Raw genomic sequence first — 15764 nt, forward strand, 5'->3', positions numbered from 1 at the left:
TTGAGAATCATCAGCATAGAGATGATAGTTGAATCCATGGAAATTGATGAGATGATAAAGTGAAATATATAGTATAAATAACTGTTTAATGATTGACGTGTGTCTAAGAAATAAATTTTACTATTTTACAGTCACAAATTATATAGTAGATTCAGCAGGACATATAACATTATGAATAATGATTTTAAATATTAGCACTGAAAGAAAGAGAAATGTTCAAAAGGAGAACTGAGCATTAATCAGACAGTCTGAGTTCTATTCCTAACTCTGGCAATGGTCCACTGGGGAAATTTGAGCAATTTAAACCATAGTTACTGAGAAGTCAAAATGAATTATTTCTAAAAGAATTTTAATGAATTTTTCTAAAAAACAGTACACAGCAGCTAGATGGCGCAGTGAATAGAGCTCTGGCCTTGGAGTCAGGAGGACCTGAGTTCAAATTCAGACACTTAACACTTACTAGCTGTGTAACTCTGGGCAAGTCACTTAACCCCAATCGCCTCACCAAAAACAAAAAAACAGTATACAGAAACAAATATGATATCTAGGATTATCCTAGTAGAAGTTATTTCTATTTCCATTTTAGAGATGAAAAAACTAAGGCAAATATTAAATGACTGACACAAAAATATTGTAGTTAAATAGCAGCAAGACAGAAACTAATGGTTCTCTGTTCTTATTTACCACTAAAACTTCTTATTTACATCTTGATCCAAATCTGGAAATTCTCTCAGTTCAGGTAATAATAACAACAACAATTAACAACAACTTGTTTCTCTGATAGAGGCCTCATTTCTCAGACACATAGAGAATGAAGTTAAATTTATAAAAATAAGAGTTATTCCCCAGTTGATAAATGATCAAAAGATATGAACAGTTTTCAGAAGAAATAATCAGTTATCTATAGTCATATAAAAAAATGCTGTAAACCACTATTGATTGGAGAAATGCAAATTAGTATGATTCTGAGGTACTATTTCACATCTATTAGACTAGCTAATAAGACAGAAAAGGAAATGACCAGTGTTGGAGGGGATGTGGGGAAAATGAGACATTAATACACTGTAGGTGGAGTTGTGAACTGATTCAACCATTCTGAAGAGCAATTTGGAACTATACCCAAAGGGCTATAAAACCATGCATACCCTCTGAAGTAGCAATACTACTACTAGGTCTGCATCACAAAAAATAAAAAACAAAAAGGAAAAGGGCGTATATGTACAAAAATGTTTACAGCAGCTCTTTTCTGGTGGCAAAGAAACGAAAACTGAGGGGATGCCCATCACCTGGGGAATGACTGAACAAATTGTGATATGTGATTATGATGAAATACTATTGTGCTATAAGAAATGATGAGCAGGATACCCTCAGAAAAACTTGGAAAAACTTACATGAGCTGATGCAAAGTGAAATGTACTATGTACAAAATAACAGCAATATTGTGTGATGACCAGCTATGAATGACTTAGCTATTCTCAGCAATACAATGATCCAAGGCAACTCTGAAGGACTTATGACGAAAAATGCAATCCATCCCCAGATAAAGAACTGATGGTGTCTGAATACAGACTGAAACATACTTTTCTTTCGGTCTATGTTTTCTTTCACAACATGACTACTATGGAAATGTTTTGCATGAGTACACATGTATAACCTATATCAAATTACTGGCCTTCTGAATGGGGGGAAGGGAGTATGGAGAGAGGAAGGAAGAGAATTTAGAACTCCAGGTTTTAAAAATGAATATTTAAAATTCTTTTTTACATGTAACTGGGGGAAAATACTAAATAAAAAAAGACTAGAACAATAACTTGCATTAAGATTTGCCAAGTACTTTACAAGTATTATTTCATTTGATTCTAATAATAACCTTCAGAGGTAGATGCTATTATTATCCCCATCTTACAGATGAGGAAACTAAAGCAAAAAAAATGGCTGATTGGCCCAGAGTCACACAGCTAGTAAATTCATGAGGCAGGACTGGAACTCAGGTCTTTCTAACTCTAAGTTCAGTACTTTATCTACTGAGCCACCAACTGCCCAAAAGCACTCTTCAGGAAAGAAGCTACACTACTTGGTTATACCACTGAACCCAAGTCTTCTGATTTCAATGCTCTATCCTTAAATTACTTTACCCTCACTTCCATTCAAAATTGAGTACACAGGAAGTCTATGTCCTTCAATGGCTAACCAAAAGTGAGAACAAAGTTCTAAGTTCATAATAAGCAAATCTACAGCAGTTTAACACCTGCAAAATAAGCTGTAACCCTCAAACATATTTGGATAGTAAATTAGAAACAAAGGCACAACTTCTAGGCCCTATTCCTACTTAATATTGATTCTTATTTCAAAGAACAGAGGGGTATACAAAGAAAAGTCATAATAGGTATTACTTTGGTGAAGCAAGTACATTGAATAATGAGTATAACATTACATAAAACCTTAATACACACTCAGAAGAAAATACTACAAGAGAAATAGAAGTGGTAATAAGGAAAGGCATAAAGACAAGCAGGAAGATAAAAAACACAAAATAAAGCCACAAGTGAAGGAATCACATAGATAACGCCTATGGACTACTTATAATACTCTCTATTCTTTGAACTTACAAAAAAAAAAGGCAATTATAATACAGATCCCTGAATGACAAAAATCAAAACTGAAACACTACACTAAGAAGACACACTTGTGATAAGCATATCACTATATCACATCTATTCACAAGAATTGCTAGCAAGAATAACTGCAAAATACCCTTTCTGCATAAGTTCCTGATGACAACTACAGAACAAGTATGACAAAGGTAAAGTATTTGGGTGCTTTCCAAAGTCACATAGTAAGGGAAGATGAAAACCCCAAACTCAAGCATCCTAGGCTCTTCCTATTATACAACCAACTGCCTACAGCAACTGCTGTGAGTATGTTTTTATATCTGTGAAACTAATGAATAAAAGAACTCTCTTACAATTGGGAAACTGGCAACATTGGCTTTAAAGCTTCTTTCCTATCACCTCTACTAATGGTCTTTTTTTTCCCCTTGTTATCAAAAGCAGGTGCTTCTAGATCTTCAGCAATTATCTTATTCTACTACTATGTCCAAATGACTTAATAGTTAATATGGCTTAGTACCAAAGAAATACTATACCCAAGTGTTCAGCTGATTCAGGGAACTGGGAAGCATATTGGACAGAGTACAGGAAATGGAGTCAGAAAGGCCTGATTTGGAATGAGATACCCTACCTCATAAAATCAGTTTTCTTGAGTATAAAATAGGGATAACAATAGCATCTACTTCATAGGGTTGTTGTGACAATAAATTGAGATAATATATGTAAAGCATTTTGCAAACCATAAAATAGCAGGCAAATGTTAACTACTATTATTAAAACAGAGAATATACGTAAGAGAAGAAGAGGAAGTCAGTATGGCAAGAGTACAGAGAAGAGAAAAAAAAAGGATACACCTCTATTATCTAAACCCCATTCCCCTCCAATCGTTTCCTCATTTCCATTTCCCTCAACCCTCCACCTCAAAGTCCCAACCAAATGCTATCCAACCCACCAATGTGCCCTCTAAAATGCCTGCTCCATAGGTAACAAACTTACCTTCATCTTAAACTTTTAACTCTCCCACTCCTTTTATCTTCTTGCAATCACTAAGACCTGGCTCCCCTTTGATGACACAACTTCTCTAGCCACTCCTTCCAGTACAGGCCACGGTGTTAGGGGCAAGTATGCCCTTTTAATATAATCTGGATGACTAAATATCTCACATCAGGACTAATCACCAAAATAAGGCACTACAAGCCTAAAAATTCAACAGCTATAGTGCGTCTACTTGACTGAACCAGAATGAAGAGGAGGCAACATGTCTAATGCAGAGGGCAGCAAACTTTTTTTGTGAGGAGCCAGACAGTAAATACTTTATGCTTTGCATGCTAAGAGGCAAAATCAGGGATATTATGTAGGTACTTATAAAATAAGAGAGAAAGCAAATTTCCACAAATCTTTTATTGATGAAATTCAAAATGCAATAATAATATAACTGAGTACATTTTTTTTTGTAATACAGGTCTACTAAACTGAAAAAAATTCTTTTTTGGGAGGATAACATTTTACTTAGTTGAAGTGCAAAGTTAGTGCTCTCTTATCAAAATTGATTGCAAATGTTCATCTCTTAATGCTGATCTATAATAAGATTTTATGTATTTCAGTTCTGAAAATATCTTTTCAAACAGTGAGGCATATTGGTAAATATTGATATCAACCTACAAGCACATGATTTTAATTGAGAATATTCATTGTTTAGAATACTTTTGATGAGCATAAGTAAAGCCAGAAGTGAAGGAGTCACATAGATAGAAGACATTTGTAGAATTCTATTATATTCTTCTCTTGATATTTCCCTTTTAGCATGCCATAACACTGAAAGTAATGATTTCCGATTGAGATTAGGTCAAAGTTCCTCAAATGCATAATTAAACGAATTTTGAATTCTGGAAATTTCTTTTGCACTTGCATCAAGATCCAAAAAACACTGGTGAAACTATAGCTGGAGCTCAGAAAATATATCTTCTATAACTTGTGTGGCAATGGAGGTCTCACTTCTTTTTTAAACTTCTGACAGCACAGGAAGTTTATAAAGCATCATGACATTACTGGTGATTCAAATAATGTTAGTGGTCCTGGAATCGACTTTGCCACAGTACAAATTTCACATAAAAGTGCAGTTGTGCCTTGTAATTTAAGGTTGAAATAATTAAGAAACATTATAAAGTCTGAAGCAAAAGCTAATTCTCACAGCCATTCAGTGTTCAAAATGCTGCCAAGTTATAAAAAAGACAATCTGCACCAACCCCACTTCACCTCCCTGGATATGACTTCACTTCCTGCTGGGTCTCCTTCATCTCCACCTTCCAGACAAAGAAGAGAGGGGAAGTAAGACATGACCTTTCATCTAACTTCACACCTTCCTTCTTCTGAGTTGAAGAAGAGGTAAGGCAGTCCAGGTCTGGGCAAGACTTCCATCTGCACCAGTAAGACTTCCATCTCCCACCCTTGCTCCATGTGACTTCAACCTCCTGCTTCCTCATTTTTCCACCCAATATCAGTGATTTTCCATCTGACTGAACAAGGGGGAGCAAGATTTCCACCTCCTGCTACATAGGTTCAAATTCCATCTCATGCTGTGGGTGTCTCCTGCCTGATCAAGTTCCTCTGGGAAAAGGAGAGGTGCTTTCCCCTTAATGATTAACATACTCATACTTGTTTATACTCTACACATTCCATTGATTCTGAACCCCTACAGATCATTATCTAAACTCCATTCCCCTCCAATCAATTCCTTATTCCCATTCCCCTCAACCCTCCACCTCAAAGTCCCAACCAAATGCTATCCAGCACCAACGTGCCCTCTAAAATACCTGCTCTATAGGTAATAAACCTACCTTCATCTTAACCTTTTAACTCTCCCACTCCTTTTATCTTCTTGCAATCAGTAAGACCTGGCTCCCCTCTCATGACACAATCTCCCTAGCCACTCCTTCCAGTACTGGCTGAATTTCCACTCATTCCCCTAGGTCACTGGTCAAGGGTAGAGCACTGAAATACCAGGTTCTTCCCCTAGCTCTATTCCATCACTCAGTAACCTGTCCTCCTTTGAGTCCCATAAAATCCACGTCTTCCAGTCAATCAAAATCCTGGCAGATGTTGTGTAAAGACTTAAAAGACATTCCCCTTCCTTCCTCAACAAATTCAGTACCTGGCTCACAATCTTTCTCTCCTCCCCAACTCCTGTCCTCACACTAGGAGACTTCAATACACATATCAACACTTGAGTTACTGAGTTCCTCAATCTACTTAACTTCCCAAGAAACATTTCTCCACATTACCCCAGCCACACACAAAGATGTCATAATGGTCATACCCTTGTTCTTGCCATAATCCACAAATATACCACCTCCAAGTTCAAGAAGTCTGAAATCCCCTTACCTGACCATAATCTATCAGTTTTCTCCTTCTTTTTCTATTACCTCCCTCTTTTTATAGTGATCTTCCTTTTCCCATCTTGATGTCCCGGTAAACCAATTCAACTCTTCTTGAGTCCCTGGACCCTTTATCCTATAGCAAATTGTGCCCTGCCAAACTCAGCCTTGATCATTCCTACCATCCACTGCCTTCTCTCCCACACACACAGTACCAAACAAAATCAGAGAAAAATCACACAACCATTCTGACGGGACCACTACAAATTTATTTTACACAACCTCAACTAGGCCTCACTGCTGCCAGGCAATCCTACTATACCTCCCTTATTACTCACTATTGCACTCTCCACAGCAAGTTTTCCAAACTTTTTCAGTCCTCCTCAAGCCTCCCAAGGCTCTATTTCCTATTCTCTCAGCTGAGAAATTTATATTTAACAGAAAAAAAAAACCTGAAGCCATTTGCCATGGTCATTCTCCCTATTTTTCCTATCTTTTTCTTCTCGTTTCAGTCATATGCTTTCTGCCACTATCTCCTTCTTCACCTCTGTCTTACAAGAGGTTGACTTACTCCTTGCTAAGAAAAACTCTTCCACCTAGACAAGCAATCCCATTCCATCTCATTTCCTACAAGAGAATGCCTGCTCTGTTATCCCCATTCTCTCAATTAGCTACAATCTCTCCCTGTCTACTGGCTCCTTCCCTGCTTCCTATAAACACGCCCACATTTCCCCTGTCTTCAAAAAACCCTCACTATATTTCTTCTGCCCTTTGTGGCTAAACTCTTGAGAAAGCCATCTACAATAGGTGCCACCACTTTTTCTCCTCTCACTCTCTTCTTAACCCCCTACAATCTAGCTTCTGATCTCATCATTCCAACAAAACCATCCTCTCCAAAGTTATCCATGTTCCTAATTTCCAAATCCAGTGGCCTCTTCTCAATACCCATTCTTTTTAACCTCTATGCAGCCTCTGACACTATCGATCACTCTCTTCTCCTTAATACTGTCCTCTCACTAGGTTTTCAAGACATCTCTCTCCTCATTCTCTTTCTACCTATCAGACCACTCTTTCTCAGTCTCCTCTGCAGCATCTTCATCCAGGTCATGCCCGCTAATCTGGGTGTCCCAGAGGGCTCCAACTTGGGCCCTCTTCTCTTTTCTCTCTATATTACTTTGCTTGATGATGCTGTCAGCTCCCATGGATTCAACTGTCATCTCTATGCTGATGATTTTCAAATCTACTTATGCAGCTCCAACCTTTCCGCTGACCTCCAGTTTTATATCTCCAACTGCATTTGAGGTATCTCAAATAGGATGTCCATTAAACACCTTAAGCTCAACATGTCCAAAACTAAGCTTATTGTCTTCTCCCCTAAACTATTCCCCCTTCCAAACTTCCCTATTACTATCAAGGCCACCACTATCTTTGTAGTTTTTTAAAACTGAAACTTCAATATCATCCCTTAATAAAAACAATAATAATATCTAACATTTCTATAGTGCTTACTATGTGCCAGTCACTATGCTAAATGCTTTACAATTATTACCTCATTTGATCCTCATTTGACTCCCACTAACCCTGGAAAGTAGGTGCTGTTATTATCCTCATTTTACAGATGAGGAAACTGAGGCTAAAAAATTAAGTAACTTGACCAGAGTAATACAGCCAGTAAGTGTCGGAGGTCAGATTTGAACAAAGGTCTTCTCGACTCCAGGCCAGGGGCTATATCCACTGCTCCACCTAGATGCTCTACAGCCAATCTGTTGCCAAGGCTGTCAATTTCCCCTTTGTAACATCTCTCAAATATACCCCCTTCTCTCCTTTTGACACTGCCACCACCCAGTTATAGATCCTCATTTCCTCATGCCTGGATCTTTGCAATAGCCTGCTGATTGATCTGCTTGCCATAATCCCCACCCTTTATTCCAAACCACGCTCTATTCTGCTGCCAAAGTAATTTCCTAAAGCATAGGTCCAACCATGTTACTCCCTACTCAAAAACTCCAGTGGGTCTCTATCACCTCCAGGATCAGATATAAAATCCTTTATTTGGCATTCAAAGTCCTTCATAAGTTACCCCATACAAACCAATTCTGGTCTTTTTATACCTTATACCACCCCATGACACCCCCACCCTATCCCACATATTCTGTGATCCAATGACACTGGCCTCCTGGCTGTTCTTTGAACAAGCCACTCCATCTTTCTGCTCTGGGCATTTTCTCTGGATGTCCCCCATGCCTGAAATGCTCTCCCTGCTCATCTCCACTTCCTAGCTTTATTGTTTTCCTTCAAGACCCAACTGAAATCCTACTTACTATAGGAAGCTTGTCCCAACCCCTCTTAATTATTTCCTATTTATCCTGAATATAGCTTGTCTGCATATGTTTATTTGCTTATTATCTCCCACATTAGAGTATGACCTCCTTGAAGGCAAGGTCTGTTTTTGCCTCTCTTTGTATTCCCAGCATTCCCAGTACCTGGCACATAACAGGCAAATAATAAATGCTTGATAACTGAGTGAACTGTGTCACTGATATTTGTAGTACTCAAAGCAACAGTACAAAGTGGTGACAATGTCACATGTAATCTATGTTACAATTATTCAACTCTGCCTTTGCAGCATGTAAGCACAGGCAATACGTAAACAAACAAACATGCCTGTGTGCTGATAAAACTTTATTTGACAATGTAAAAATCACTCTTAGTTCGTGGGCCATACAAAAACAAGCAGCAAGATATAGGTCACAGGTCACAGTTTGCAAACTTCTGGCCTAGGGGAAAGTGCATCAGATTTAACATCAGGAGCCTCTAGGTTCAAATTCCTGCTCTCTACTTACTTAACCTAAGTGACCTTCCCTGAAATCATTCAAGTAGTAAGCTCTTAACCTCTTTAAGTCAGTTTCCTCTTCTATAGGTAAAACCAGATGACTTCCATCTGGGCTCTCTTTCATCACTAAATCTATGACCTGAGGAGAAAATCCACACGTTAATGAAAGCCATGCTTAATAATCTCCCACCCTATTGCATATGATACAAAAATAAGCAAAATAAATTAAAATCTGACAACACTGTGGTCTAAAACACAAATGGAAGAATCTCAAAAATCAAATATCAAAAACTGAATCAAAGCTAAGTGCATCAATAAATGTTTATAATAGAATGACTTTCTGCCACACATATGTATCCTTCAGAAAAGTTATGAGAGGGGCTTCTTGATCCTAGGTTTAACTATTTCTGATACATACCCAGACTTCAGGTCAGTTATCCTCAAACAGTTTGTAGCATCCAGTCCTACTTTTCCATTTCTGACCACACTGGATATAAATGGAGAAAGCAAAGGAGAAATTCTGTTCAAGGCTACTTCAGGGGACATTTTAGCTTAACCTGCAACACCACTCTGCAAGGAAAAGTAAAGAAATTTTTGTCAAGCACAGCAAAACCTCACATTCTATACAGTTTTTGAGATCCTTGCAAAATACATTCAGTACATTTTCTGATGTTTAAATATCATCTCACACAAAAAAGATAATTTCAACGTATTTGTTCATTGCCCATTTTTCTACTACCATGGAAAATTTTACATACAAGAGTATGTAATTAATAATTCTTTTGTAAGATAAATAAGTATAGTAAGTGTAATTGCCACTTTACTGAAAAAGAAAACCAGGTTCAAAGAGATTAAAGGATTTGTACAACATTACACAGCTAGTGAGTAACAAGACTGTTACCTAAACCTAGGTCTTCTGACCCTAGGCATCATGCTCCTGCTATGCCATAGGGCCCCCTAATCAGCCTGTATATCAATGTGAAGATGGCCCACAGTTTTTATTTCACTAGCTACCAATTTTAGATCTTTTTGGCTATGAAATAGTTTCTTTTATTAATGAGTAAACACTTCATAGCTCTACTATATGAAAATATCAATTAGCTCCATCCACTAAAGGCACTAGAAACAAGGCATTGTGCTAGCAGTTTGCATTCCAGTGAAGGGAATAAGTCACATGAAAGCGGAGTGCAAAAGGACAAGGAAATAACAGTCAAGTATTGCTTTCTACATGAAACTTTTCCTAATGTCCCCCAGCCTCAAATAGTCTCCCTCCCAAACTTACATATACATCATACACACACGCACACACACATACATATACACACATGTATACATATATATACACTACATATACTTATTTATGTGAATGTTGTTTCCCTTGAACAGAATCTAAGACTCTTGAGGGTGGAAACTATCTCACTGTTGTCTTTGTAGCACAGTTCCTGGTGTTAAAAAATGTTTACTGATTGAAAAATTACCTAATATACATGAAAACACCAGAGTCCAATAAATGCTTACTCCCTTACCCTTACCTATGAAAAGTCCAGAAAACAAGAATCTACTCAGTGTTTCTAAGCTCATAGTACTTTTTGCCTTCCTAGTCTCTCACAAGAACCTTCCAAAAGAAAAAAACACTCCATTGGCTGCTCAGAACAGATACTCCACTGCTTCCCAAAGACAAGAAGGAATGACAGAAATACAATTCTACTCTTCTTCTACTTAACAACTGGCTTTTACTTACTACTTACTTGCTACTTACGATTTACTACTAAAAGATGTTCTACTTTACCTACCAACTTGTAAGCAGAGTTAAAGCTAAATGAGTTGTCAAAATTCAACCAGATTTTTTTTTAAAGTAGAAGTGCAAAAGCATCCGTTTCATAAATCCAGCAGAGATCATTTCATGGAATAGATTATGAATGCCTTTTAACAGGTTCCTACACGGACAACCATATTTTGTAAACAAAGAACATTTAAAATGAACATATTTTTCTTAATACTTCAAATTAAGTAACTGCCCTAAGTTACAATCCAATCATTTCTAGTAAGGTACAAGATAGAAAGAATGAGTCAAGCAATGTTTCATTCTAACTTTTTATATTGGGCTTCAATTTAATCTGTGAAATGAGGAATGAGACTAAGTAATCCTAAAATCCTTTCCAACTTTAAATCCTAAAACCTAGACAAAGAGAGAATTCATTGAGGAAGTTTCATGGGCATTTCCCATGGTAACGCTTATATAGCAGTACTGTGCCTTCATCTACCACAACAATCATAGTATTCAGAGGAGATGCTAAAGTGAATTTTCCAAAAGAGAGGTGATCATGGCACTTGTAACAGAAAGTTACTCAATAAATTTATTATGCAATTAAGTGCCAGGCACTACACTAGGCGCTATCAGAGATACCAAGAAAGGCTATGATACAGTCCATGTCCTCAAGGAAGACGAGTCAGAAGAGCTGGGTTTGAGAAGCTACAGCCCTCCCACTTATTAGTTAAGTAACCTTAGGTAAGATCCTTAACCTCACTGAGCCTTGGTTTCTTCATTTGCAAAACTGAGCCAATAATGCTTGTACTTCTTATGTCACAGAGTTATTGGGAGAATCAAATGTGATAACATAGGATGTGTAAAGGACTTTTTAACATGTTAAATAATTGTAAGCTAGGTGGTACAGTGGACAGAATCAGGAGGACCCTGAGTTCAAATCCTGCCTCAGACACGTGACACTTACTAGCTGGGTGACCCTGGGCAACTCACTTAACCCTGATTGCCTCACCAAAAAAGGCAAAAAATACAATAAAATAAATGTAAGCTACATTAAGTATTACTATTACTGAAGGCATCTGCTTATCCAACAGCCTACCTTGTCCCTTATTCTACAGATGCTATTCATTACCACTACATAAATGAAAAACAGGGGGACTCGTTTAATTCCACCCAGACAACTAGATGTTGTTTCCCACCAACATATTAGATAAGCTCCCCCTTTTTAAGTAAGTAGACCAGACACGTTTTTGAAAGATTTATTTGTAAGAATGTAACTTGGGAAACTGCTTCTCTTTCAATGCTGTTGAATGAAACTAAGCAGTACAATTTCCCTAGCCAAACTATAAACATGTAAAGAGTATCAATAACAAGAAGTAGTGAAACATGTATTAGAAACAAAAAAGGTAATAAACTTCACTATGCAAGGCAGATAAACATTTCACAAGTACTTTGTTACCTGGTTTCCTTTCAATATTCTAAACATTCCTACTACTCCATAAAGAATGTAAAGTAAAATTAGCATAAGAAGATCTTAGACAATGAACAAGATACTGAAATATAATAACAAACAAATGCAAAGGACTTTCCCAATTTGTTCAACTATCCTATGTTTATAACAAACACCTACACTTACACATTTCTAACTAAGCAACTGTTTTCACTCCAAATTCTTAACAAAGGTCAAGTAGTCAATTTAGATTTTACCAAATAAAAAAGATCTTAAAATTAATAATGTTTCTTGGTTTATTTTAAGGAGTAAACATAGTTGATTTTCTTTATTTAAACAGCCATGGCCTGTGAAGTTGATTTTTCAGCACCCAACTGCAAGACTTTACATCTATTTCTACTAGATTCTATCTTATGAGATTCCAATCCAATACTCTGGCCTGTCAAGATCCTTTTGGATTTTATTACTGCCATTCAATGTGACAGCTATCCCTACTAGCTTAGCGTCATCTGCAAATCTGATGAGAATACCAACTATACCTTAATTCAAGTCATTGGTGAAAATAAGAAACAGCACAGGGCCAAGCACAGATCCCTGGAATAGTCCACTGAAAATCTCCTTTCAGGCACTGAACCATCAACAATTACTCCTTTCAGTCAAGAGATCCAACAAATTCTGAATCCATCTGATCGTGTAATCCAATCCATATGATACCTTTCCTTTCTCCACAAGAATAGTATGATACTGTACCAAAAACTTTAGATGAAATCTAGGTAAACTATACCCACAGAATTCTAATCTACTAGATTAGTTAATTGAGTCAAAATGGGAAATTAGTTTAGTCTTCCACATCTTATTCTTGATGAAGCCATGATGGCTCTTTGTAATCACTAATTGGTTCCCTTTCTAGATATTTACCAACTAATTTCTTTAATGATGTATTCTAAAATCTTCACAAGAATTGAAGTCAAGTTTATTGGCCTATAGTTTGCAAACTCCTTTATAGTAAAATATTCATTTATGCAATACACTCCAGTTAAACTTGCACAGAGCTAGAGCACAGAGATGAAGGCAAAAAGAAGTTACACAGACAGTTCTCACTTCAGGTAAATTTGACTTTGTAAAGAATTCTGAAGAAGTCCACATTCCAAAAAAAAACCCTATGTTAACTTTACTCTACATGACTACACTCCCTGCCCTTTCACTTAGTACTCTGTAGCCTCCAATGCCCACCACCAAAAAAAACCACCTTCCAAGTGAAAGAAGGAGAGACCCCACTGCCCTGTCAATTAGTGGACTGGCTTGAGACCTGTGTTAGTACACCCCATATTGTATCCCTGAGTGCCCGTCTTCCATCCTTCCTTGTGTGTTGGACCCTGCCCTGTGCTATCTCCCATCTTCTCTTGTCTGTGTTCATGTCACCACTCAGCTGATCCACGAATTCTTCCTCCTCCTCTCAACTTCTCTGTTACTAGCCTCAAGGCCCAAGTGGCCCCCAAGTGCCTCCCTCCCCTCCCCAATGAGGTAGCAAAACCACATTAGGTAAAAATTGCTTTATGTAAAGGTCTGTGGAAAGGTCCACTTAAGTAAAGCATGAACTGTCTACACTATTTCCATGGTCAAAGGTCATTTCAGGGCTAACTATAAAGCTGATGTGGACCTTGCAAATGAAAAGGGAAGGGAGTACTAACTACTGCTCATAGAAATCAGACAAAAGCTACCCAGTGGAAAAACCAAATCATCATAAGCTGTTCCAAACTGATTGAATCATGAAGCCCATGTTGGCCACAAAAGTAAGCCCACTTACACTATGCCACATGAAGGCCATGAAAAGTAGAAGGATGAGGGGAAAGAAATACATGTGCTGAATCACTGAAACATGATGCAGAGCCCAGGAGAGTGTACTTATGTCACAACCCAGCAAAGGGCATGGAAGGAAATCCTCTAAAAAGAGGAAAAGAATAACTAGTTCCTCTCCAGGGTACCACAAAGGTGTCTTTGAAATGAAAATTTCATTCAGCTCAACCAATAATAATAATAATTAACAACTGGTGTTTATATAGCACTTTAAGGTTTCCAAAGTGCTTTAGAATCCTAGGATCACAGGTTTAAAACTAGAAGGGATCTAAAAGGTCTAGTCCAACCCTATTCTTTAACAGATGGACAAACTGAAATTATAGACTTGTCTAAAGTCACAAGGTGGTAAAAGTACAGGATTACACTATCTCATTAGAGCTTCACAACAACCCCGGAGACTGTTCGAAAAACACAGACCCTTGGCCTCGCTCAGCCTAATTTCTACATCCATAAAATGGGAATAACAGCTTCCATTTGTTGAGCACTTTAAGATTTGTAACTCGTTTTACATCTAATTTCTCATTTGCTTCTCACAAGAACCCTGTGATGGATGTGATAGTATTATTATATGTATTTTATATACGTATATACACATATATATGTATATGTAGTATTATTGCCTGGGGTAAACCCAGCTAGTAAGTGTCAGAGGCGGGATTCGAACCCTGACTCCAGGTCCAGCGTTCAATGCCCTCTGAGCCACGCTCCTTCCCCATACAGGTTTCCCCAGTCACACCTAGTGAGGGCCCGAGACTGGACAGGCCTAAAAGGAAGGAAGACGAGGCATGGGCCTGGTGGGTTCAGTCTGAAGGGAAATAACGCGCAGGGGTGGGGAGGGGGGAAAGGAGGCGTCTGGGCGGGCTGGGAGCTCTCTCAGGAGAAGAGGCGGCGCCCTCCGGCCACCTTCCTGCAATCACCTGGTCCCCACCTCCCGCAACCAACTCCCACACCGAGTACCTGCGACTACAGCCCGACACACGCAGACACCGGCTACAACGCGCGCGCAGAGCACACTCCCTGAGCGCGCCCCCGCCCTCAACGCGCAGCACCGTCCGCTGACGTGCGCGCTCCCGCGACACCCCGCCCTCCAGCCTGGCGACGTGCGCGCTCCCGAATAGCGAAAACTCATGGAGGTCAGGGGGTGGGTCGTCAAGTGGTCGCCTGAAAGTTCCCCTCCCCCACCCCAGTTTCTACCCTCTGATAACCAAATAACCAGATAAGTTCGAACAGGGCCCGAAATGTGAGGAAGGAACGGACTTAGGGGAGGAAACCCTCACGGAAGAGAAATGGAACAGCTGGAGGACTAATTTACATCAGGCACTTGGAAAGATGCCCGCCAGTGGCTGGGGGCTGGAGGGCGGGGGGAGGAGAAGAGAAAGGCCCTCGTCTCGTCGAACGGGAAGGGAGGGACGCGGTGTACCTAACACCGAGGTGGAGGGCAAAGGGCAAAGTTCAGGGCGAATCCGCAGGTCTGACTTGTGCTCACTATGGCGGCCTGCGCGACGGGGCTACAACCAGACTCGGCGGTGGTGGTGGTGGGCTCCTGCATGACCGACTTGGTCAGGTTAGTGCCGGGGATTCCACTGAAAGGGAGCCGAGTCCGCTGGCGGCCCGGGGCGGGCAGGTTGTCCTTGGCTCCCGAGCGTGGAGCTGGGAGACAAGCTAGGGAGGGAGGGCCGAGAGGAATCTAAAATGAAGCACGGTGACCAGCTCCAGTTGTCCGGATCTGTATCTTGCCACTGAACCCTGATGGCTCCGGAGGAGAGAGTGAGGCTGGTGACTTTGCACAGCCCTCCCTCACTTAAATGCAGTTCACTTGCAAATCACGACATCACCTTCTGGATGTCGAGGTCCTCTTCGAGAAGGAAGGACAAAC

At 39.3% G+C, this 15764-nt stretch overlaps 2 protein-coding genes across 6 annotated transcripts in view; one reads left to right on the plus strand and one right to left on the minus strand.

The window, feature by feature from the left end:
- BABAM2 (BRISC and BRCA1 A complex member 2) overlaps nt 1–14936 on the minus strand; it is a 588974-nt gene extending 574038 nt beyond the window's left edge. The window contains exons 1-2 of the mRNA XM_020983778.2: nt 14846–14936; nt 9235–9386 (exon numbers count right to left, since the gene is read on the minus strand). Of these exons, the coding sequence (XP_020839437.1) occupies nt 9235–9362 (128 nt within the window). The 5' untranslated portion in view covers nt 9363–9386; nt 14846–14936. The remainder of the gene's footprint in view (nt 1–9234; nt 9387–14845) is intronic.
- Nucleotides 14937–15274: 338 nt separating this feature from the next.
- Nucleotides 15275–15764, plus strand: part of RBKS (ribokinase) — a 122268-nt gene continuing 121778 nt past the window's right edge. For all 5 annotated transcript variants that reach the window (XM_020983779.2, XM_020983780.2, XM_078149785.1 and 2 more), the window contains exon 1: nt 15275–15452. In XM_020983779.2, the coding sequence (XP_020839438.1) occupies nt 15376–15452 (77 nt within the window). In that variant the 5' untranslated portion in view covers nt 15275–15375. The remainder of the gene's footprint in view (nt 15453–15764) is intronic.

This window comes from Phascolarctos cinereus, unplaced genomic scaffold, assembly GCF_003287225.1.
Source record: "Phascolarctos cinereus isolate Bilbo 61053 unplaced genomic scaffold, phaCin_HiC Scaffold_2;HRSCAF=192, whole genome shotgun sequence".
Classification (NCBI taxonomy): domain Eukaryota; kingdom Metazoa; phylum Chordata; class Mammalia; order Diprotodontia; family Phascolarctidae; genus Phascolarctos; species Phascolarctos cinereus.